This window comes from Euleptes europaea, chromosome 6, assembly GCF_029931775.1.
Source record: "Euleptes europaea isolate rEulEur1 chromosome 6, rEulEur1.hap1, whole genome shotgun sequence".
Taxonomy (NCBI): Eukaryota; Metazoa; Chordata; class Lepidosauria; order Squamata; family Sphaerodactylidae; genus Euleptes; species Euleptes europaea.
In genome coordinates this window covers 58,979,904-59,003,451 of record NC_079317.1, presented here as the reverse complement: position 1 = coordinate 59,003,451, position 23,548 = coordinate 58,979,904, and the positions used below count along the sequence as shown (strand labels likewise).

The window sequence follows — 23,548 nt, the reverse complement described above, 5'->3', positions numbered from 1 at the left end:
TGGGCGAAGATGGCGTCTGCGGCTCAGGCGCTGAGCTGCTCGGGCTTGCTGCTGGCCGCCGCCGCCCTGGCGCTGCTGGCCGTGGCCATCGGCACCGACTGCTGGTACGAGACGGACGCGCGGCGGCACCGCGAGCGCTGCCGGGGCTACGGCCACAAGCGCCAGGCCGGCCGCGACCCGCCGGGCTCCATGTCCGCGCCCAGCCCGCACCTGCCGCTGCGCGCCCGCCCGCCCAGGGCCCTCGGGGCGGTGCGCCCACCCCCGCCGCCACCCCCCGCCCTGGCCCTGGCCCTGGCCCCGGCCCCGGCCCCGGAGCCGCACTGCGCACGCCGCTTCAACTCCACCGTCTCCGGCCTCTGGCGCCGCTGCCACCGCGCCGGCTTCGAGCCCGACAGCGAGGAGCTCATCCGCAAAGGTGCGCAGGGGAGCCGCGCGGGCGGGCGGGCGGGCGGGCGGGCGGGGGCGGCTGGAGGCGACGCCTCTGTCCAAGGTGCTGAACCCGCCGAGCGGCGCCTCTCCAAGGAGGGCGAGGCCTGCCTGCGGGGCTGAGCCCGGGCAGCCAGGAGGCCGGCCGCCCTCTCCTGCTGGGTTCGCCTTCCTCGCAGGGCAGGCAGCGCAGGGCCTTGCGGCCTGCCTCCTCAGCCGACGCTTACAAGGCGGCTCAACGGGAGCTGGCGGCGGCGCCCGCTTGTCGGAACGCCTTCCTTTGCGAAAGGGCCCTTCTTCCCAACCGCCCGGGATCGCCCTCGGCTCTTTCCTCGAGTGTCCAGGGCCCGTTCTTATATTCCCTGTCCTGTGTGTGGGAATAATCCCAATTATCCTCTTCCTGCCTTCCCGTGATTAGCGCGGCGGGAACCAGCTGATAGAAAAGGAAGCCGGCTATGATTTCTGTGATGGCAGAAGAGGCTCGAGGTGTTTCTTCGCTGGGGTGCGTTCTTCTGTACCCACAAGGATAGATCCACTCCTAACCACACTGGATGATATTGTATCCACTCCCTTAAAGAAAATGGGTATCTGAAGTGTGGTCAAAAGATGCTTATGCTGGTCTTTTGCTCTGTTCTCATGGCCGGTGGGTACAATTTGTGTAATGAGCATTGGCTGCCCTGGGTGCTTAATGAGCTCTCTAGGTTTTGGTTTGATGTTGTCCTAAATGAAAACTGGTCAGCATTTTCCAGCACCTACACTTTTAGGATTACACTTTACAGTGCCAAATTGGAAATGTAGGTATTTGCCATGTTCTCAGTGACATAGTCTAATTATGGCAAGGCCGGTTGACCATGATGGGTTCCAGAATTGCCCTTTGGAGTATTGCCTGCCCCGCTATAGGTCCCTGTGAGGATATTTCTCCTGATACTTAGGCTAAACTTTATTTGTGGCTGATGTCTTGTGTGCCACCTTCTGGCATGAAATGCTAGTCTTCTTGGTGTGTGTTCAAGAGCTATTAACAGAAAGCATTTTTTATTTGTGCTACTCAGATTAGGCATCCATTATCTTCATTATGTCACAAACCAAATGCAGAGAGTGTAGAACGTGTTTTGTAGTACCTGAGTCTCAGACCATTCCTGGAGGACCTTCTTTACCAGTAACAGTGGTAGAAATTGCAACAGTGGTTCCAGTAACAATGAGTTGTATAATATTTTAATATAGGCAACAGGAGATGGTTAGCCATTCAAGAATGGCCAAGCAGTAGAAGAAAAATCACTAACTGCAACTGTAGATTTTTTTTAGTCCAAATGTTATTAAATATAGACTACAGACACATCTGCCTGGGTTGTTCTATGAATCATTAAAGATACTTGTTTACTTGGTTTATATCCCACCTTTTCTCCCCAGAGAATTTTCTCTCTCTAATTTTCCTCTCCTCCATTTGGTCTACAACAACCCTGTATGGAATCTTAGGCAGAGAGCATGTGACTGGCCCAAGGTCATTCAGTAAGCTCCCATGGAAGAGTGGCGAGTCAAACCTGGCTCTTCCAGATTCTAGTTGGACATTCTAATCACTGCACAGCTCTAGCTCTCATACATGGACATCCAGATGATAATTTAAGGCAGAGTTCTAGCTCAAAAAATATTTTATTGTATTTTGTATTTTCTCAGTAGATAGCTGATCTTGTGTTTCTAACTCTGTAATCATTTGTAAGAGATAGCTGTGGCTTCTCTTTACAGAATCCATCTCAAAATAATCAGCTGCTTTTTTGCATTTAATCCACTAGGATACATTTTCTGCCTTTTTATGTTCCCATGTTGATTTTATTCCATTAAAAGGCATGTCATTTATTCATTTTATTAATTGGTGCTGTTGTGCATAATGTTATTTTCCATTTCTGTGGTTCTCCCTCCTCCCATCAGGCCAAAAGCTTTCATGTCCCATTGATGTTACTAAAGGGATTTAAAGTATACAGTGTTTTCTATCTAAGCATTGCTTTCAGGATGCTCCCACCCCCCTACCCCCCGAAGCTTTGCTGAAAGTTAATTCCTGTGGAAAAGCAGAACCACAATCCAGTGCAGAGTTAAATGATCATCAAACTCATGGGCTTTATTGTGCCTTTGTGATTGGTCCCAGTAGTCATAAACCTCTGTCATAATTACAGATTTCTATGTAGGTGGATAAAAGACCGCAGGTTTCTTGTCTTGCTCACTCTTTCTGGCTTCATTAGTTCAGCCTTTCCATATTTTCACTACATCTGATTTCCCTATAATTTCCAAAATATATGAGGCCATGTTTGTGTGTGTGCACTCTACTCATCGGAACAATGTTTGCCAAATGTGTAATGGTCGAGGCACACTGTTTCAGAATTAAACATGGGGGGACATTTACACCTTTTAAAAGCTTTACTTTTAGACTATATAAAACTCAGAACTTCCCTTCAGAGGATCCTTGGCACCTCTCCTCTGAGAACATGTAATTTTGCTGCAACTTTACATTATGAGTGACTGTTTAAAACTGGATGGGAAAAGGCAAGGCTGGAGCATATACCATGCAGAGATGCGGTGGACAGCTCCACTGTGAGTAGGTTCTTTATTTTGTGACACATAAGCATTTTTTTTCTTGATGTGCAGAAATTGTCCCTGGGCCAGCCTTTGGGAATTCTGGCCCTCTGCCTATGATTCCAATATGTGCCACTGACATGTCTTTTTAGAAACTATATCCATGATCACTGTGGATTCAACCATCTTTGTATAGTCCTCCTATTATAAAGTAATGCATCAAGTTTCTGTGATGATTCCCATTTGTAAAAAAACAAACAAAAAACCCCCCACCAAGGATTATTTTTTTTACATGTTGGAACTATGAAATGTACAATTTTTAATCAGGGAAGGTGAAACATAACTCATATTTTTTCTCAATTGTTTTCATCAAGCCCACAAAACCGATTTGAGTCTTTTAATAATATTGCTTGTGTAACATTCAGAAAAGGAAGTGAGGTCTACAACAGGAAAATGAAGTGGTTTATAAAGGCCTAGTTGGGATTTGTACTGTTAGTATTAAAATAAGTTGATATAAGAAGCTGCTATTCCCTAGTCTTCTGAAAATGATGGTATATAGAAAACGATACAATTTGCCTTGGCCAGTGCCTGGAGGAACTGATGATAATATAATTGGAGCAATGTATGAAAATATATAAAAGTGCCTTATAGACCATTCTGTCAACTCTGACTGGCAGCAGCTCTCCAGGGTTTCAGGTAGAGGTCTTTCACATCGTGGTGTGGTGTAGTGGTTAAGAGCGGTGGACTCTAATCTGGAGAACTGAATTTGATCCCCCACTCCTCCACATGAAGCCTGCTGGATGAACTTGTGCCAGTCACAGTTCTCTCAGAACTTTATCAGTCCCACCTACCTCACAAGGTGCCTGTTGTGGGGAGAAGAGGTGATTGCAAGCTGCTTTGAGACTCCTTAAAAGTAGAGAAAAGTGGGGTATAAAAACCAACTCTTCTTCTATTACCTGATCCTTTCGCCTGCAGATACTGGGGATTGAATCTGAGAACATCTGCATGCCAAGCAGATACTCTGCCACTGAACCACAACCCCTCCACTTGCATAGGAGAGTTCTGGGAAGGGGGAGGAGGTGCTAAAGTCAGTGAGATCTAATATGAACTTGAAGAACAACTAGAAGGTGCAGTGCACTGAATTTATGAAATTCACATTAAAATCACACACTGCCTATACGGTTTGGTTCCCTGTCATTCTCTAGCTCAAAATATTTCAGACAAGGCCATAAGGGGGCAGATTTAATGGGTGGACTTCGTAAAATACACTGTAGACAAGCAGTCTTGAGATTAACAATTAACAGTGACAAGTCATGCCATGTTAATGGTTATGAATGGTGATTCAAGAGACCCCAGCAGTGAAATCACAATGTTAGTTCAAATTATTCTTATCCATTTTTATCCAGCTATTTTTTTGTGCCCTTCAAATCCCATTTAAATTTGCCCCTTTTTTCTTCAAAGCAGAATCATGATGTGTTGACCATCTTGTTCTCACCCATTTTAACCAGGACATTTGTTCTGGCACATTATATATCATTGTGATTCCTGTGTAGGTAATACAATGTTTTAAAAACAACAAAACTAAGGCTGCTCCTGTATGATAGATTTGTTCTACCCCAGCTCTCAAATGGGACCTGCTGTCCTGCCATCACCTTTTGTGGTTTCCCATGACCTTGTTGTTATCCTTATGAACAACTCTATAAGTTCAGTCAGTATTGCTTATTGCAGTTTGGGGGTGGGGCTGTGAGTGGCTTCTATAAAGACACTTAGTGAATTCATGGCAAAAATCAGATTTTAACCAGTGACCAAAAACAGAAGAGGTTGAACACGGTATAGCACACAATAAATGGAAAAGACCACCATTAAAGCTCAGCTTCAGATAATGTTTCCATTTGCATGTTGTGTTTTTGTCTCTTTCAGGAGTTATTCAGCGTTGCACAGCTGTGAAGTATCACTACACCTCCTCTTCCCTGCCACGCAACTTGCCTGTTAATATTACTAACACCATCCGTCAGGATGAGTGGCACGCCCTCCGTAAGTATCCAAAGTTCTTACTGAACATCCTTATATCAGTACTATCAGAGCCAAATCAGATGTTCGGGATAATCTCATGATATAGCCTCCCTGTTATTGTATTACTTAGAATGCTGGTATGGAAAAGTGTATGCTTAAATTCGTACTTCACGGAGAAAGGTTTTGTTGATTCTTCTCCCTGACATGTTGGTTTTCCATGCATAAGGCCTTTGTAATGTGGTGAAGCATGCAAACATGCTCAATATGCACTTAGGAGGACTATACCATATATCTTTTTAAAAAACGTTTGCATCTGTTTGGCCAGCAATACATCTTTATTTCTTTGTGATTTTGTTCCTGACATTCTTTCGGTTGTTCTCAAGATAGGAACCCCTTACCTTGCTCAGATTTTATCCTCTGACCTTCCCACAGAGCATCTTGTACTGATTACTTCATACTCTTACCCTTTGGTTGCCAAATCTTTTTCTCTTTGGATGCAACAATCCCAGCTAAGCTCCACCAGCTCTAGCCTTGTACCTTCAACCACTTTTCCCCCACCCCATCATCTTCACTGTTGGTGCTGCCTTTGTGGACCCCTTTCAAGATGCACTGGAGACAGGTGCCAGTCAGTAATCTGGTTTGCACCAATAACAACATAACCCCAAAATAGATCAACACTGTAAGTAGCCCACATTGTGTTTTGAGTCAAAGGGAAACCTGATGCCCTGGACATTGAGAGATGACCTATTCATATGCTTTCTGGCAGACAGCCATAGGTTGTTACAAACAAACATACCAGTGCAATGCTGGTCCGATACTACAGGTTTCCACAGTCTGGCTCTGTTTTCCTAAGTGGCTATTTTAAGAACACAAGAAAAGCCCATTGGATCAGACCAGTGGTCCATCTAATCCAGCATCCTGTGCCTCACAGCAGCCAGTCAGTCACTGTGGAAGACAATAGGGCATAGAGGCCAAAGCCCTCTCCTACTGCTGCCTCCTAGCACTGCTTTTAAGAGGTTTGCTGCCCCTGGATATGGAGGCTCCTTTCAGTCACCATGGCTACTAGCCATTGATGAACTTTCCCTCATGATTCTGTCTAACCCCCTTTTACAGTTATCTATGCTTGTGTCCATCACTACCTCACCTGGCAGTGATAGCAGTGTGTAATTACTCATTGAGTAAAGTATTTCCTTTTGTCTGTCCTGAACCCATTCCTCAACAATTTCATTGGGTGCCCCAAACTTTACGGGAGAGAGAGAGAAAAGGTTCTCTCTATCCACTTTTTTCACCCCATGCATAATTTTATAAACCTCTGTCATGGCTCCCAGTAGCGATCTTTTTTTAAGACTGAAAAGTCCCAGACTCTTCAGCCTTTCCTCATAAGAAAGGGGCTCCAACCCCCTCATCATCTTGGCAGCCTTCCTTTGTATTTTCTCCAGTTCTGCAATGTCCTATCATTCAGTTATTGAAAGAAATGATATTGTTAGGACGTGCTAGGGCTCTGCTTCTTAAAGGGTTTGTAAGATTTCACATGATGAGAGCAGTCAAGCTCGGAAATTGCTTGTGCAAAGGTAAGGTTCTGTTTCTAATTTCCTCTAGAGCCCCCAAGTTACTCTTCATGGTCTTTCTCCCTCTTTCTTTCTCTCCCCCGCTCCATGTCCACCTTTTCTTCTTGCACCAACATCTCCTCAGATCTACGGAGAATGACAGCTGGCTTCATTGGTATGGCCGTCTCCATCATCCTCTTTGGGTGGATCATTGGCATGCTGGGCTGCTGTAAACAGCATGAGCTCATGCAATATGTAGCTGGACTGCTCTTCCTTATGGGAGGTGAGAGTTCTTTTTTGTTCTCGTCACAGTGCCATTTTCTGAGCAAATGAAGAGCTCGTGGGCATTTGGTGTGGCACCTGAGATGGGTGAACAAAGTACACAGTACCTGGCTGTAGGGCATAAACTGATTACATAATCTTAATAGTTTATTTGAACAAGTTAACACCAAAGAGATATTTATTTATTTATTTATTTATATATTACTGGTTTCACAGATGTCAAAAATCCTCCTCAATTCTGCAGTCCTTCTTTAAGGTAAAATCCCTTTCACAGATAAACTTTTGGCAAGAAGTCAAGAGGCCTTGTTCTGTAATCCTTCTCGAAGATACATTCTTGGCAATGACATGACGACAGGCTGCTGGCTCTCTCCCCGTTTCGAAGTTGTCTTCCTCAGCATAATTCTATATATCAAAAATGAAGGATTACAGAATTGAGGAGGGCTTTTGGTTTCTGTGAAACCAGTAATATCTTTGGTGTTAACTTGTCCGAATAAACCATTAAAATTATACAATCAGTTTATGCCCTACAGCCACGTACTTTGTACTTTATCCTTTGTTAACACTTTTGGTGTGGCTTAGCTACTGTATTTTTGTCAATTCTGTGGCGCCTGAGAACGCAATGAATCAAAACCTTAGCAGCTGTATTGGTCTCACAGAACATGAAACTGCACTTCTTAGACCAATTGTAGTTTAAAATGCTTGGTGTTGCTCTCAGATGAAAAAAGGGGAAAGATAAAATGGGGCTGTGCCAGGAACTGGGCAAGCTACACTACTAACCCTACTCTACTTAGCCAGTGCAGTGCCTGCAGCTATTCCCATCAAGGCTGCTACAGGGATGCCTATGGTTAAAGCATGTGATGCCACTGTAGATGGTTAAAGCATGTCATGCCCCCCATGCTCTGTAGGAGCATCCCTGCTAAAGCACATCTCTATACTTTTAATTTATTGCATTTTTTACCCCACCTTTCAGTGCAAAAAAATTGGATTCCAAATTGGCTCACAGTATTTAATAACTACTATGATGACCAATTTAAACGCTTAGTTGGCACCGGAACCTTGGGAGGGTTGCCTGTTTGCTGATTCTACTGTTTTCAGCCACGGCAGTTAATAGCAGGGAGAAGGGAAATCCTCAGATGAAGGCGGATCCAGGCATGATGGAGCAGTGTAGTTTTCCTGCTTTTCAACAGGCATTATTACAACTTGTGCTTTTAACAGAGGCTAGGCTGAGACCATGCAAGGAACATTCATTGCTGTCTACATTGGAGGGATTGTACAACTAGAGAGGTGGGTTGGTAGTTGTTTAGGATTGATTCATCAGCCATAAAAGGCTGACATCTTCCTGTGGCACTGGTCACAGACGGGTAGGAGTTCAGGGTAGTAACTATAGTAATGTTTAAAAGAAGACATTTTTGCCAGTCTACATAGTCATACGTCACTTATGTATGGGAGTTTTACCTGAGGTTCGTTGCTTGTTGGATCCACACTTTCTTCTCGCGAAGCTATGCACCAGCAGTCTCCAAGCTCAAACCAAGAAGCTTGTGAGTCCCCGCCCCTTGAAATGTCGCTTTGTAATGGGCTGTAGTGCTTGGAAGTCCCTTCCCCCCAGAAACCCAACTGCCAGGTCAAAAAGCATTTTAAAAACCAAAAACAAAACGAAGGTCCCTAAAAGGAATGGGGGGGGGGAAGAGAACCCCAAGCCTCATTTCTAAATGCCTCTCTTCTGCTCAGAAAGAACTCCCAGGAAGCAGGAAGCATTTGAATCCCCACCTCTTGACATGCTTTGTAATTGGCTTTAGTTCTTCCTGTGAGAGAAATGTCCCTCCCCCAAGCTTCCTTGTCCCGCACTTTGCCTTATGCATGGCGATTTTAAGCGGGCTGAGCTCAGGGGAGATGGAAGAATCAGGTTAATAAAGGGATGGGAAATCCCAGGATTTGTGAGGGCTGGCAGCAAGGTCATGTCTAATGGACGGAAAACTCATGCATTACTCCAAGGAACAACCGAGACAGACTGGGGGCCAACGTGAGTGAAAGTACCCATGCATAAGTGATCTCAAATAGCAAAGATGATAGAGTAAGGGAACTTTTGCTGGCCTAGAATAACAAAAGATATTTTAGTACTATATTTCTATCATGTAAGGTGAAGTGTTTGAATATAATGCTAAAGAAACAGAAAGGGGGGGATTGGCTTTTGAGGGGGGCCTGGAAAATATGTTTGCAGATGCGATTCTGCCTTTTGCTGTACAATGAAAAATGACATCTTATCTATATCTGCTAGTGATGCTCAGTCCGTCTGTTTCCCTCTTCTGCAGGTACATGTTGCATCATCTCTCTTTGCACGTGTGTGGCTGGAATAAACTTTGAGCTGTCTCGCTACCCCCGCTACGTCTATGGGCTACCAGAGGACATCAGTCATGGCTATGGCTGGTCCATGTTCTGTGCCTGGGGAGGCCTGGGACTAACGCTTTTGGCAGGATTCTTATGCACGCTAGCCCCCTCCCTCAACACTCCTCGGACTGTTGTGCAGAAACCCAGACAGGAAAATGGCGCCGTGTGATAACCACAGAAAGGAGAGCACAAGAGACTCTAGCAAGCACAGTCCAGCTCCAGCAGTGGGGGGGCCACCAACACAGCACGCGGGCATCAAAGAATCATGGAGCAGGGTGGTCCCCTCTGTGGAACGGTCTAAGGGGTTTAGATTGCTTTGACAAAGACCTGTAGGAACATCACTCTTGGATTTTTCAGCCTGCCTGTCTTTAATACAGCCAAACTGGCCAGGGTTATTTCCTGTTCCTGGCTTGCCTAAAGGAAAGTTTTCTGTTAAACTGGGTGTGATGCTGTAAGGATCTATGTACCATTATGTCGAATCAGATTTCTGCTAGAAGCAGGAGCCACTGTGAATTCCCTTTGGTATCCCATGACTCTGGGGAGCTCAATTTCTGACAGAACTCTTGAGTCCCAGTCAGAGGTGACGGCCAAAGGGAAATCCACCCAATCTCAGTATTGATTCTCCTCTGCAGCACAGACACAAAGCTGCTATAGGTGTAGCACTGACTACTGAATCAGATCAACTTTCAACACCAGCTTCTTCTGAGAGGGGTTTTAGCCATCCAGAGAGGGAGGGTGGAAAGTCCTTCTTCTGGACTACTCTATCAGAATCTTGTCATTCTGGAAGCCAAGTACCTGTGACAGACATTGTTCATAAAATAACCTGTAGGACAATGCACGGACAAGCTAGAAAAATGTGCATACAAGCTTTAGGTGCTTGAAGAATTCTTCCCCAAGAGGGTAGGCAGCTGTGACTCAGCTCACAAACTTCTGTGGATATATGTAAAACTGAAGTGTCTTGTTGTGAAATTCCTGCTGCAGGTAACAGCAAAGTGGATAAAATTGAATCAGCCCAGCAAATGAACCAGGGCTACTATCGTACAAATAATAGTCATAGCAACTGCTGTAGTAGCAAATGAACTTTTGCCAACCCTTCAGACTGAATGTGGAAAGTACAGATTCGTTCATGATGATTATTATTATTTTGGAAGAGTATTCAAGATGAGCACAGAAACTGAAAAACTCAACAGCCCCTCAGCAAAGAAGCTCTCTCCATCGAAGGGACTCGGGCTTGTTGACAAGTAGAAGAACTGGGGCTAACTCAGGAACATCAACAATGGTGCTGGGGCAGGAGAAGAGCACTGGCCTGTCCTCATTGTGCTGCGCTCCTTTTCTGTCTCCCCAAAAGACTGCACAGGAGCCTTTTTTTCTAGAGAGCTGTTTACATTGTATTTTTAAGTGGCATGTAATTAATTACTCAGTGCTAAAGTCATTGTATTCATGGAAAGTGTGATTTTTTTAAATGGAAGCTGTAAGTCTCAACAGGCATTAAATTAAAAGGCTTGAGAACACGGAGCAGGTGAAGTTCTGTTCTACAGGGACACAGCAGGTTGTGATCTCCTTCTTGGCACCCTGCCTCTGGCAGATGGAGAAAGGCCACGTTCTCCTCCTTGCAGCCGCTTTGGTGCCTCCTTTCAGCCTCCAGTCTCCAATGTGGTTTAGTGGTTAAGAGCGGTGGTTTGGAGCGGTGGATTCTAATCTGGAGAACCAGGTTTGATTCCACACTCCTCCATATGAGCGGCGGAGGATAATCTGGTAAACCAGCTTGGTTTCCCCACTCCTACACATGAAGTCAGCTGGGTGACCTTGGGCCAGTCACAGCTCTTTTAGAGCTCTTTCAGTCCCACCTACCTCACAGGGTTTCTGTTGTGGGGAGGGGAAGGGAGGTGATTGTAAGACGGCTTGATTCTTCCTTAAGCGGTAGAGAAAGTTGGCATATAAAAACCAACTTTTCTTCTTTTCCCAGCTTTTAAGCTGAGTGTTACTATGAAGCCAGTCTTATCTCAAAGTGGAAAGCCATATTTGTTCCAGCAATCAAAGCAGGCACATGGTAGAACCTGATTTTGACAGGTGAATTCAGTACATTTAGCTCCAGGTGCAAACAGGTCTATAGGTATTTTGAACTATACAGTGGCAGGATGTAAAGCACAGTGTTAAAAAAAGGTGGAAGAGGGGGTGTTGGAGGGTACAGGTGGGGTATCATTTGCCTTATACAGAGCTTACGATGTGCTTGGGCTTCTTTTGCCCGCTGCAGGTTTTTACACCAATGACATGGGATATGCGCCATTAGGACATCATCCTAGGGAGTTGGTTCCCTTTTCCTCATTTGTAGCCACAAAACAATTGCCTTTGCCAAAGCAAAAGATTTATTTTTTTTCTCATGAAGTAGAATAAAACAGAGTTCAGTTCCAGCTGTTTTGACTTCAGCCTCTCTAACCAGGCCTTCATGACCAGCTTGAGGTACAAGACTCAGGCATAGTATTGAAGATTGGCTTTCTTCTTGGCTTGAACCTCCAGGATTCCTTCCATGTAGTCTTCATGGGTGAGCTCTGTAGCTCCATGTCGGAGTGCAATCATCCCCTGCCCCAAGGAGAAAACAAAAGTTCAGGAAGGGAGACTCAACTACACGCCACACAACCCGGCACTGCCACACTACATGCACCATGAATCTCCTCAGTTCAGCATTTGCTAATAAGATCAATTTCTTCCATTTCCTGATGGAAACACAACAGGGAAGCAACTTGGCCCAACCTACTTACCGCTTCCACACATACAGCCTTGCATTGTGCACCATTGAAGTCATCTGTGCAACGAGCCAGCTCTTCATAATTCACATCAGGGCTGCAGAGAAAAAGTATATTGACATCTTTCTGCTGAGAAGGAACACATATTGAGAGCATCTTAAAAACTATAAAGCCAGGGCTGAGAAGGCTGGGTGCTTCACACACATTCAGATATGTCTTCTCAGGCATAATAGCTAAAACCTGGCTAGTGGGGGGCGGGGGGCGGGGGAAGACCACGAAAGCCAAGGTTCTCAGAAAGCCTAGTTGTGTGAGTAATAAGTTGCCCATTCTGTCCTACACATTCAACAATATCTAAAGTCCACTATCAATACTAAACAAGTGGCCCACAATATGTGACCATTTGCACCACAAATAAATTGGCTTCCTTCCTTTTCAGTATCAGTACCTGACGTTCATCTTGCGTGAATGGATCTGCATTATCCTGGCTCTGGCTTCTTCGTTAGGCATTGGGAACTCGATTTTCCGATCTAGACGGCCTGAGCGAAGTAGGGCAGGGTCCAGGATATCCACACGATTCGTTGCAGCAATCACCTAGACAAAGGAGATCACTACAGAGCTGAACAAACAGAGGATTCTGTCTGTTGGACGCAACTGAATCTACCAAGACCTCCATCATGAGTGTAATTTATAAGTTATTATGCAGCATCCAACTGCAGCGTCCCTTCTTGTACTCCTTATCAAGGGCAATTTACCTTGACTTGAGTGTTGGGTTGAAATCCATCAAGTTGGTTCAGCAACTCCAACATGGTCCTCTGCACTTCCCGATCACCAGCTTTCTCACTGTCAAACCTGAAAGCAATCACAGGGGGGAGTCAACTCTGTTTACTCAACAGATTTCCTGAAAAAATAAAAATATGTTCATTTCACCTTTGAACGTAAATGTATAAATCAAATTAAAATATTAGCATGGTAAAAATATATATTAGCATGGTGGCATCGGTAGCCACAGAAAAAACCCTTGTGGTTCCATGTCACCATGGTAAGCTATAAAAGGCCAAGGTACAAGGAGGGGGTAGTGGTGTCACCACAATGACACCATTCCTTTCCAAGTCAGTAATAGTGAACTGACTGAGATAGGTAGCTGGCTGTATGGATCCAACACAGGAAACAATGTGGTTAGGATCACCTTACGTAAGCCAAACTGAGGAGGTAGGAGATGTTAGACTGTTGGCTAAATAAGAGCTGCCCTTGTGAGCCAAGTACACTTGGAGCTGCCTTATACTGAATTAGACCATTTGGATCAGTCAAAGTCAGCACTGTCTACTCAGACTGGCAGTGGCTCTCCGGGATCCCAGAGAGAGGTCTTTCCCAGCACCTACTGCCTGGTTCTTTTAACTAGAGATGCCAGGGATTGAACCTTTGATCTTCTGCTTGCCAAGCAGATGTTCTATCACTGAGCCATGCCTCCCACTCAATAACAGTTTGGTAAAAGAGAAAACAGCAAGGCTATATAGAGGCAGCCAAACTCTATTACCAAATACATACAAATAAAAAGTAGTAGAAAAGAGCAAGAGTCCAGCAGCACCTTAAAGATTAACAAAATTTCTGGCAGGGTAGGAGCTTTCGTGAGCCATAGCTCAATTCTTGAAATAAAAAGTAGTTCCTAATCTTGCATGACTAATATTAATATTTGCATAAATAAAAATATTATCAATTTTCAAACTAATCTAAAAACTTCTCTCAACACATGCAGAGCTACAGGAATATGGAATTCATAAGGCGATTATTATATAATTTCAGACTCATTCATTTCTGGTCTGAAATCATGCAGGATTCGCATGTACATTTTAAAGGCTTACGTAAGCTACTGATGCCAGGTGGTACAATTTCAAGTGAAATTGTATCAGATTGCAAGAAAGGTCCCTGTTATTACCACCCAGTTCTGGTGGGATAGATAGTGAAGATTCAGATAATCTTCTGAAGTGGCCCCATGGCATGCCCTTGTACTGAACTACAAAAACCTCTTTCCTCCCTTGCACATTATATCCCCTTGAAGAATTAGGAAGGATCCTATCAATGTTAAAGAACAAACATTCCTGGAAACTCCCTATGTGTCCCAGTCTTGTTTGACATGGAAAAAACAATCCCGGGTATTGAGCTCAGATTTTATAGAAAGGTCTCACCTCTTTGTGCCAATGGCATCTAGTTCATCAATAAAGATGATAGAAGGTGCTTTCTCCTTGGCTAATGCAAAGGCATCTCGCACCAACTTGGCACCATCACCAATGAACATCTGCACCAATTGTGGACCAGCCAGCTTCAGGAACGTAGCCTAAAGGGCAGATAGGAATGCATGTTCAAGGCTGTGAGTGTTTTGAATAACTTTGGTACTCTAAGCAAGCAAAGTAAGCAATAAACTCAGATTCTGAATCCTAGCAGTCGCCATTTTTATAAAGTAAAAGTAGAGCAAATGTATTACACTTTTATCCTACTTTTCAGCCACAAGTTGGTTCCTAAAGCAGGCCACAGAAATCAAGATCTAATACAGATGGATGCCAACATCACTGTAAAAAGCCCCCTGGAAAGAAAACTGTTAGACAATCTGTATTTGGGCACTGGGGATGGCTGCCTGGCTACTTCCTGGCCTCTGTTCATCAGTGGCAGGTGCAACCACAAGGGGTGGTGCTCTCTCTGTTCTGGAGCCAGCCACAAGGGAGAGATGTCTAGCTTCTGCCTTTGGTAGAAGCTGAAAAAAATAACTAATTTTGACATTAAAAATCTGCAGGTGGAGTATTAAAGAATTTAGATTTTTGCATGGAGTACTCAGCTGTGAAGCACTTACGCATACCTCTATCCAACATTGCCTTTCTTCTCTATAACTGAAATGGAGCAGAGCCTTTAGGAAACTGGTGGGAAACAAATTACCTTTGTCTGTGCAGCACATGCTCTTGCTAAGAGGGTCTTTCCTGTTCCCGGAGGTCCATACATGAGTACCCCTTTAGGAGGCTGGATACCAAGGTTTTCAAATTTCTCTTTATGATTCATTGGCAGGACAATGGCTTCCACCAGCTGTTAAAACCAGAGAGAGAATTACATGTGCCCTCAGTGCTGTCCCCTTAAGCACTGAATTCCCCTGTCAGCACCCCCCCACACAAAAAACCCACGCCTCAAAGCTCACATTCTACTTTGCATAAGGCGTAATATTATTTGCATGCAGTGGCCTCTTGGTTTTCACCTCTTGGATCTGCTTATCTAGTCCCCCGATGTCGCTGTATTGTTCTGTAGGCCTCTCATCCACCTCCATGGCTTTCACACGTGAGTCGTACTCTGTAGGCAAGGTCTCTAGAATCAGGTAAGAGTCCTTGTTGACACCCTGTGAGTAAAAAGCCAAGAATGATCTTTCTTTACTCCTGTTAGCCAGGTCTTTTGAGATTCACAATTGTTATACCTATAAACCCTGCATGAATTTGTGATCTGTAAGGCAGGACACGCTATGCAACAATGAAAGTACATGGGGTGGTGGAGACAGAATCAGAGTTCCCAGTGGTTTGGGAGAAGTGGGGCAGTGTAAATATGTAGACATATTGTTCTAGGACATTAGAAGGCTTTAGCAAACATTGCTGCCTTGGGTTCATTTTGGACCCTGTTTGGCATTTAAAAACAAGACATGACCCTTTCATTATTTAAAAGGCAAGCAGTTATAAAAATGGGGAAAATGGCACAACAGTCACTGAATACCTTGAAAGGAATAGAATATTCAACTAAACTGTAAGAACGATTAGTCTAAGGCATGAACTGAGAACAGAGTTCTCTCTACATTTCTTACTGAGTTACCATTTGAGGACTAAAAGAGTTCTATCACGGCATTCCTTAAATCAACATGAAGCAGCTATTTGGTGAAGTCAATTCAGGGTGTATGCAAGAATCTGGATTTCTTAAATATTTCATTCAAAACTGAAAAATTACTGCAAGGTACATCCCTGTACAGCCTTGACACATCCCTTGGCTGAATTTTAGGAGACTTACTAATGATTTAATAAAAGTTGATAGATGTTTGAGAAACATAAAGGTTACTGGGGTTCCAATGAGATTATTAAGGTGCCATGTGAATGCTCAGACAGTTACCGTGTGTCAAACCTTTTGTGGGGAATCTGTTCTCAAAGGCATCTGGTGAGATGTGTTATTTATTAGAAAACCAACCCAGTTGTGGTTGCTCATGCTGGTGTACAATAGAGAATGCTTACCACTAGATCTCCAGGCTTCAGTTTCTCAGCATCAACTAATCCAATCACAGGCAGAAAGTAGGTCTGTTGGAAAAACCCCAACAACAACAAAAAATGTTAAAATTGGACTTGGCCCATTAAGGCTCTTCAACTGCCTGTCATTTTGATTTAGGACAGGCTTGTCCAAACTGCGGCCCCTGGGCCGCATGCAGCCCAGGACAGCTATGAATGCAGCCCAACACAAAATCATAAACTTACTTAAAACATTATGAATCAGCTATCGTTAGTGTATTATATGGGCGGCCCAAGTTAGTGTTAGTGTATTATATGTGCGACCCAAGACAATTCTTCTTCTTCCATTGTGGCCCAGGGAAGCCAATAGATTGGACACCCCTGATCTAGGAGAATGATTCTCTCCTAGGAAAATGTCCTGGGGGGTTCCAATCCCTGGCAAAGCCTGTGGGGAGAGGCAGAATGTCTGCATCTTTAATAAGGTATCAGTGAATCAGGTGGAAAGAGGGTGGATAGAGCCTGTGCTTTGCAAAAACCAATCCATGACATCCTCAGTTATAATTAGCTCAAGGTAGCATGTACTTTGAAGAGCTGCTGCTAGTTGGGAGCAGATATTGCTGTGCCAGGTAACTGAAGATCTTAACTCAGTATAAGGCAGCATCACATGTTTTCATGTAAATGACAGAAGGTCAGAACCAAAGTTTACTTGCTGCCAGCAGAAGATTTCTTCTACTTACAGAGATGTGGGCTCAAATGCACAAAATTTTCACTGATTCTACCCTTCCACCGCACACACCCAAATCTGCCCAGCAGAGCTGCCAAGGGTTTTCTGACCTCTCCCCAGGGCAGCACTGTGGGAGGGATGGGGAGCTGCTGTGTAAGGGAGGAAGCAGGGAAATTTCTGTGAGCAGAGCTCCACTTGCCATACTTTGGTTCCAATATTGTCTCTACATGCTGGTCTCACCTGACGAGTAGAGGTTTTGATGACAGCACACTTGCCCTTCCTTTGAGAATCAAGGTCAATGTTTGCTCCATCTTCTTCCTGGTCATTGGGGTCAACATCCAACAGCTAGAAATACAAAGGGACTATTAGAGGGTACTTGAGCTGAGGCGTATAGCATTTGCAGAGATTGCAAAGAGTAGATAAATGAAGAGATCTATGGCACCTACACAGAATATCAGACAGCCAGTATTGACATCACAATTTTATGACTCCAAAAAGCTTAAATAAAAATATATGACCAGATATGTATCTACTTGTGTGTGTGTCAAGTCGCTTGTCAAAGAGCTGTCAAGTCGCAGCTGACTCATGACGACCCCATAAGGTTTTCAAGGCAAGAGACATTCAGAGGTGGTTTGCCATTCCTGCCTCCGCGTGGGCAGAGAGAATTTGGAGAGAACTGTTACTGGCCCAAGATCACCCAGCAGGCTTCATGTGGAGGATGGGAATCAAACCCGGTTTTCCAGATTAGAGTCCACCACTCTTAACCACTACACCACATTGGCTCTACATATCTACTTAGGTTTAGCAAAGTTACTGTATCACATGCCTTTCAGCTAGACAACATATTTTTAGGATGTTGATGATCTCATCTCTACATACACAGTTGCTGTCCTTTTGACACTATTAAACAACCACTAAACCTTTTCAAAAAGCCAGCTGTGGTAATAGCGTCAATTTTACTATCATAAAAAACTCACCTCTATGACATTAGAAACAAGGTAAGGCAAGGTTTTATTCACTTTGATCTTCTCACTATTTTCTTTGATCTTATCTTTCATGGCTTGTAGCTCATGGGTCACTCTCAGCACCTCACTCTTCATGATCTGTAAAGAAGCCCAATACCACAACTCAAGTAAGGACTTAATTTTTTTAAAGCATTATCAAGTTGGGAAAAAAAAGAAGCAGACCAACTGAGAAAACAAAGCACAGAAGCAAAACAATTTGTTTCTAAAACCGACATAAAGTAAATAGACTAACGTGGCCCCTAAAACATAAATAAAGGAATACACTAAGAAGATTTGCCTTCTATGGTTCACAAATTACAGATTAGCACACTAAAACAGGTCCACTTTCCCCATCCAGAGTGCCTTTTTGAGGGCAAGGATTTGTGCAATCTTAAACATATTTTGGGAGGGGCTGCAGCTCAGTAGCCAAGTATCTGATTTGCATACATTCATGTGTTCATATTAGATAGGAAACTCCACTTCAAATGTATTGTCGAAGGCTTTCACAGTCAGAGTTCATTGGTTCCTGTAGGTTATCCGGGCTGTGTGACCGTGGTCTTGGTATTTTCTTTCCTGACGTTTCGCCAGCAGCTGTGGCAGGCATCTTATGCCTGCCACAGCTGCTGGCGAAACGTCAGGAAAGAAAATACCAAGACCATGGTCACACAGCCCGGATAACCTGACATAAGATGCCTGCCACAGCTGCTGGCGCAACGTCAGGAAAGAAAATACCAAGACCACGGTCACACAGCCCGGATAACCTACAAGAACCACTTCAAATGAGCGGGGCATCTAAAAACCTAGACAAGACCAAGGCTGAGCCGTACATCTGAATGCTGAGCACAGTGCTACTTTTGGACTAGCCCAAGAAGCAGGCTAGAAGCAGGCTCAGAACATGAGATGCACGTCTGTAGTCCATGACAGTGACATGCACACCCAGAGTATGTTGGCGGAACCGAGAAGAACTGGGAAGGCCTGGCGGGGGGGGGGGGGGGGGAGAAGAACTTCACGACATAATAGGAAGGGAGAGGGGCAAGGTCACGGCCTCCGGGTTATGCCAGCCCCCTCCCCGGCTGCACCTTAATCTCACTGTCCAGCAGGCGGGTACGCTGCACGATCTCTTCCGTGGACATCTTCAACACCTCCTCGCCGATGCTATCCTAGGGAGAAATACACCGTCATGGCAAAAGAAGCCGAGTCCGCCCAGAGCCCCGCTCTCGAACCCCACCGGGACCTTTAAAAGAACATCAGAAAGGCCCTGCTGGATCAGACCAAGGTCCATCCAAGTCCAGCAGTCTGTTCACACAGTGGCCAACCAGGTGCCTCCAGGAAGCCACTAACAAGACGACTGCAGCAGCACCATCCTGTTTGTGTTCCAACGCACCTAAGATAATAGGCTGCTCATAAGAAGAAAGGCCCTGCTGGATCAGACCCAGGCCCATCAAGCCCAGCAGTCTGTTCACACAACGGCCAACCAGATGCCTCCAGGAAGCCCCCAAACAAGACGACTGCAGCAGCATTATCCTGCCTGTGTCCCAAAGCACTTAATATAATAGGCATGCTCATAAGAACATAAGAAAGGCCCTGCTGGATCTGACCAAGGCCCATCAAGTCCAGCAGTCTGTTCACACAGTGGCCAACCAGGGGCCTCCAGGAAGCCACTAATGCGCGGACCCATCAGGCTAAGAGGTGAGTGCGGACCCATCAGGGGGTGGGGAGCGGAGAATCTGCTGCAAGCCAGGGCAGCGGCACCCCGAAGGACCTTCCTCACGCACCCCGTCGCCCCTAAACGCTTACCTCCGCCTCATCCCAGACCGACGCCATTTTCCCCTCAGTCATGTCAGGAGGCTGCGTATCCGCAGCGGCCGATTCGACACCCGCGAGAGAAATGGCTCCGGCGCGTCTTCGCGACGTCGCTCCGGACGAGGCTCTCACTCGAACTCAGCCGCCACCTTTCTTTCGCGGCTTTCTCGTCAGCCTGGTGAACAACGCAGAATCGTCGAAACTACCGAGCGGGTAGAAGCGAACTCTTTTTGTGTGTGTGTGTGTGGGGGGGGGGGTGTTGTTGAGTCACATGACCCTGCTCAAACGCGCTGACTAATAGCCTCGCCGCGACGGTGAAGGTCCTGCCTCCATCTTGGGGTGGGGCAAGGGCGGGAAGCGCGGAAGGGGTCGCAGCCCGTAGAGATAGAGCAAGGAGACCCTCAGCTCCTCGTGTCTTCCGGGTTGAGTTGGATATCCGCCTTGACAGCGTTGAGAGTGGTGAATGCGACTCTTTGGTTTAATCCCTTTTTTATACTTTGTATGATGGTAATATTAAGGTACTGAAATAACAAATTTTAACAAGATAAGTATATTTTAGCTGAACAATATGGGGATTAATATTGTTAGCAAAAGTATATACAATTTATTTTTAGATGGAAAAGAGGGGGAAGTCCTTTTAAGTTTGTATTGCTATTTTTGTCGTTTTTTACTACTTTGTCAATTTTTTAGTCAATAGATGTTGACTTATATGCTGATGTATTAAATGAAGAAAATAATAAAAATTAAAAAAAGAGAGTGGTGAATACGCAACGTATTTACGTGCAGGCGAACGGAACCCAACGTGCTGTGTTGCGTTGTGACCTTATAGCTGGAATTGGCTTTGCAGGTGCGGAGTTTATTCTGTACTGGAGTGGTTGTGACACACGGACACTGATAGCGAATAACAAAAGTTGTGTATCGTTTAATTGTTCTCTTTAAAAAAAACGCTTTCCATTTTGCAGGTAATTTACATTTATTAAAATCTCAGATTCACATTTTCCGCTGAGTGTTGCAAGAACATATTTGTTCTTTTGGGGTCAGGAAGCACATCGCAGAGTCACGTCTCCTCTAAGGTTGCTGGCTCCGGGGTATTAAAAAACCTGTAGATTTTGGGGATGGAGCCTGAGGAGGGCGGGGTTTGGGGAGAGGAGGGATTTCGATGGGGTATAATATTATCATAGAGTCCGCCTTCCAAAGCAGCCGTTTTCTCCAGGTGAACTGATCTCTGTCACCTGGAGATCAGTTGTAATAGGAGCTCTCCAGCCACCACCTGGAGGTTAAGCAAAAATCAAGCACAGATACCTTTAGACAAGCTGGATAAAGATAATGGTATCAAGCTAAAAATGGTATGCAAAAGTGATATCTTATTTACAAGTGAGGATGTTATACAGAAATACAAAGAATATGTAGCTTTCTTTGAGTAACTTTATGCTACATATTCTTTGTATTTCTGTATAACATCTGCACCATTATCTTTATCCAACCACCGGGAGGTTGGCAACTGTACATCATCTGCAGATAGTCTCCTGTGAGCGCCTGTTATTTTTAGCACTCTTAAAAGGAAAAATAAAAGATCAATATACGGTAGCATTCCATAACGTCTACAGCTAGAGGAGTAGGAAATGAGCTTCTTTTGCTGTTAGATTTTATGACGTTTCAAGTGCATTGTACTTTATCAACCTCTGCAAATAAGATTCTTTCTCTTCTTTAACATGTGGAAAGCTCCTGAGACTCATATCTTTAGTAGCTGCTTGATCAATTAGCTCGGGTTGCCAGCCTCCAGATGGGGCCACGAGATCTCCCAGAATTACAACTGAGGTCCAGCCTACAGAGATCAGTTCCTCTGAAGAAAATGGCCACTTTGATAGGTGGACTCTGGCCTAACCCTTTACCACTCACTTCCCTGCTGTATTCCAAGGTGTTCAATAAGTTTCCGAGTGTCTCTTTGGAGCTTGCACCTTCCTCCCTGACTGGCAGGGCAGCTGTTAACCCCCATTATCTTCAGATGGGCCTTGTGTGGGCTCAGAGTGGTATCTACCTTGCTCCTGCAAAAATATCAATGGTGTTGCTTGGGAGCACACATCCTTATATATCAACACATCTTGCAGTCTGTTTGGGAGTTCTCTTAGGTCACTACAAGTATGCTGAAAGGTGTCTCCCTGGTCTGTCTGAACTAAAGAACTGAGGGGGTTACCATTTTTTCAACTGTACCCCTCTGATTCCACACACTGCAGTTGTAGTCTCTAATGCATGCTATGGTGGCATAGAAATCAAAATAAAGGAAAAGCTAAAACCAAAGATAGTGGAATGACAGAGGTCCAAAGCCAGAAATTGGGGTACTAAGTGTAAGGATGTGTCACTGGTGACCAAGATCAAGATAATTCATGCCATAGTATTCCCTATTACTATGTGTGGATGTGAAAGTTGGACAATGAAGAAAGCTGGCAGGAAGAAAGTTGATTCCTTTGAAATGTGGTGTTGGAGGAGGGTTTTACGGATACTGTGGACCGCCAAATAGACAAATCAGTGGGTTTTAGAGCAAATGAACCCTGAACATTCCCTAGAAGCTAAAATTACTCAACTGAGGCTATCATACTTTGGTCACATTATGAGAAGACAGGAGTCACTGGGAAAGACAATAATGCTAGGAAAAGTAAAAAGCAGCAGGATCAGAGGAAGACCCAACATGAGATGGATTGACGCTATAAAGCAGGGGTGGGGAACCTTTTTCCTGCCAAGGGCCATTCGCACATTTATAACATCTTTCGGGAGCCATACCAGGTGTAGTCTCCCGGTGTGTGGGGGGAGAGGCTAGGGTTGCTAGGTCTCCAGCCACCACCTGGAGGTTGGCAACCCCAGGAGAGGCCACACAGAGAAGGCCTGCAGGGCGCCCCCGCTCCCCCCTCCCAGGTGGGAGGGCAGCCAGTGGTGAGCCACAGAAAACGAGCCACCAGGGGGACGCAGCCCACAGTCGATTGGCAAGGGAGGAAGGAAAACAGAGAAAGAGGAAAAGGGAGGGAGGAAGAGAGAGAAAGGGAGAAAGAAATGGAGAGAGGGGGAGAAAGAAAGAAAAGGACAGAGGGAAAGAAAAAAAGGACGGAGGGAGACAAAGAAAGAGACAGAAAAAGAGGGAGAGAAAGGAGAAAGAGTGACAGAAAAAGAGGAAGAAAAGAGAGAAAAGCCTCCCCCCGCCCACACACACCCGCACATGCCGGCCTGCGCGACTGGGCCCCAGCCTCCCCACCTCCCCTGCCCACACACACACCCGGCGGCGCACGGAGCCCCAAGCAACCGGGCCCCAGTCTCCATGCCCTCCCCCCCAGAGTCCATAAAAAAAAAAAAGCCCAATCGGCTCCCGCATGCATGCTCTGCCACCGGGAGCCGCCGGCCTCTTCCCCCCCCGCTGCTCAACAGTCGACAGGCAGCGAGAGGGGCTTACAATGTGCCACAGCGTTCCTGCATGCCGCAGCTGTAGGGGGCAGCCTTGGGGGAAGCGTCCCTCCCCCTCCCCTCTCGCCGACCAACAACCGACAGTCGGTGAGAGGAGGTCCAAAGGGCGCTACAAGGGCGCTGTAAGCCGTGGCCCCAGGAACACCTTCGGGAAGGGCCGTCCTGTGCCCTGCCTCCGCAGCAGGGTTCCCGGAGCTCCCGAGGGCCACAAAAAATGTCCTCAGGGGCCGCATACAGCCCCCGGGCCTGAGGTTCCCCATCCCTGCTATAAAGGAAGCCATGGTCCTCAGCTTGCAAGACTGTTAACAATAGGGCATTTTGGAGGTCATTAATTCATAGGGTCGCCATGAGTCAGAAGCGACTTGACAACACT

General features: G+C 45.4%; 2 protein-coding genes across 2 annotated transcripts; one reads left to right on the top strand and one right to left on the bottom strand.

The window, feature by feature from the left end:
• Nucleotides 1-9,439, top strand: LOC130478639 (transmembrane protein 178B-like). Its single transcript, XM_056850779.1, has 4 exons — nt 1-415; nt 4,909-5,022; nt 6,694-6,831; nt 9,140-9,439. Exons 1-4 carry the CDS (start codon nt 10-12, stop codon nt 9,382-9,384), a joined length of 903 nt encoding a protein of 300 aa, XP_056706757.1. The 5' UTR covers nt 1-9; the 3' UTR covers nt 9,385-9,439.
• Nucleotides 9,440-11,563: 2,124 nt separating this feature from the next.
• Nucleotides 11,564-19,775, bottom strand: PSMC3 (proteasome 26S subunit, ATPase 3). Its single transcript, XM_056850776.1, has 12 exons — nt 19,720-19,775; nt 19,002-19,082; nt 17,896-18,021; nt 17,159-17,263; nt 16,204-16,266; nt 15,195-15,332; nt 14,885-15,028; nt 14,143-14,291; nt 12,712-12,808; nt 12,405-12,550; nt 11,975-12,056; nt 11,564-11,795 (listed from the first exon to the last, which is right to left on the bottom strand). Exons 1-12 carry the CDS (start codon nt 19,759-19,761, stop codon nt 11,685-11,687), a joined length of 1,284 nt encoding a protein of 427 aa, XP_056706754.1. The 5' UTR covers nt 19,762-19,775; the 3' UTR covers nt 11,564-11,684.
• Between the last annotated feature and the right edge of the window lie 3,773 nt (nt 19,776-23,548).

Excerpts from the sequence above, each read along its gene's own strand:
- LOC130478639 (XM_056850779.1), top strand. The coding sequence starts at position 10 with ATGGCGTCTGCGGCTCAGGCGCTGAGCTGCTCGGGCTTGCTGCTGGCC. Across the intron at positions 416-4,908 it reads CGAGGAGCTCATCCGCAAAG|GAGTTATTCAGCGTTGCACA; the intron begins GTGCGCAGGGGA and ends TGTCTCTTTCAG. Across the intron at positions 5,023-6,693 it reads GGATGAGTGGCACGCCCTCC|ATCTACGGAGAATGACAGCT; the intron begins GTAAGTATCCAA and ends ACATCTCCTCAG.
- PSMC3 (XM_056850776.1), bottom strand. The coding sequence starts at position 19,761 with ATGACTGAGGGGAAAATGGCGTCGGTCTGGGATGAGGCGGAG. Across the intron at positions 15,333-16,203 it reads TGAAGCCTGGAGATCTAGTG|GGTGTCAACAAGGACTCTTA; the intron begins GTAAGCATTCTC and ends TTTTACTCACAG. Across the intron at positions 15,029-15,194 it reads TAGATAAGCAGATCCAAGAG|CTGGTGGAAGCCATTGTCCT; the intron begins GTGAAAACCAAG and ends TGGTTTTAACAG.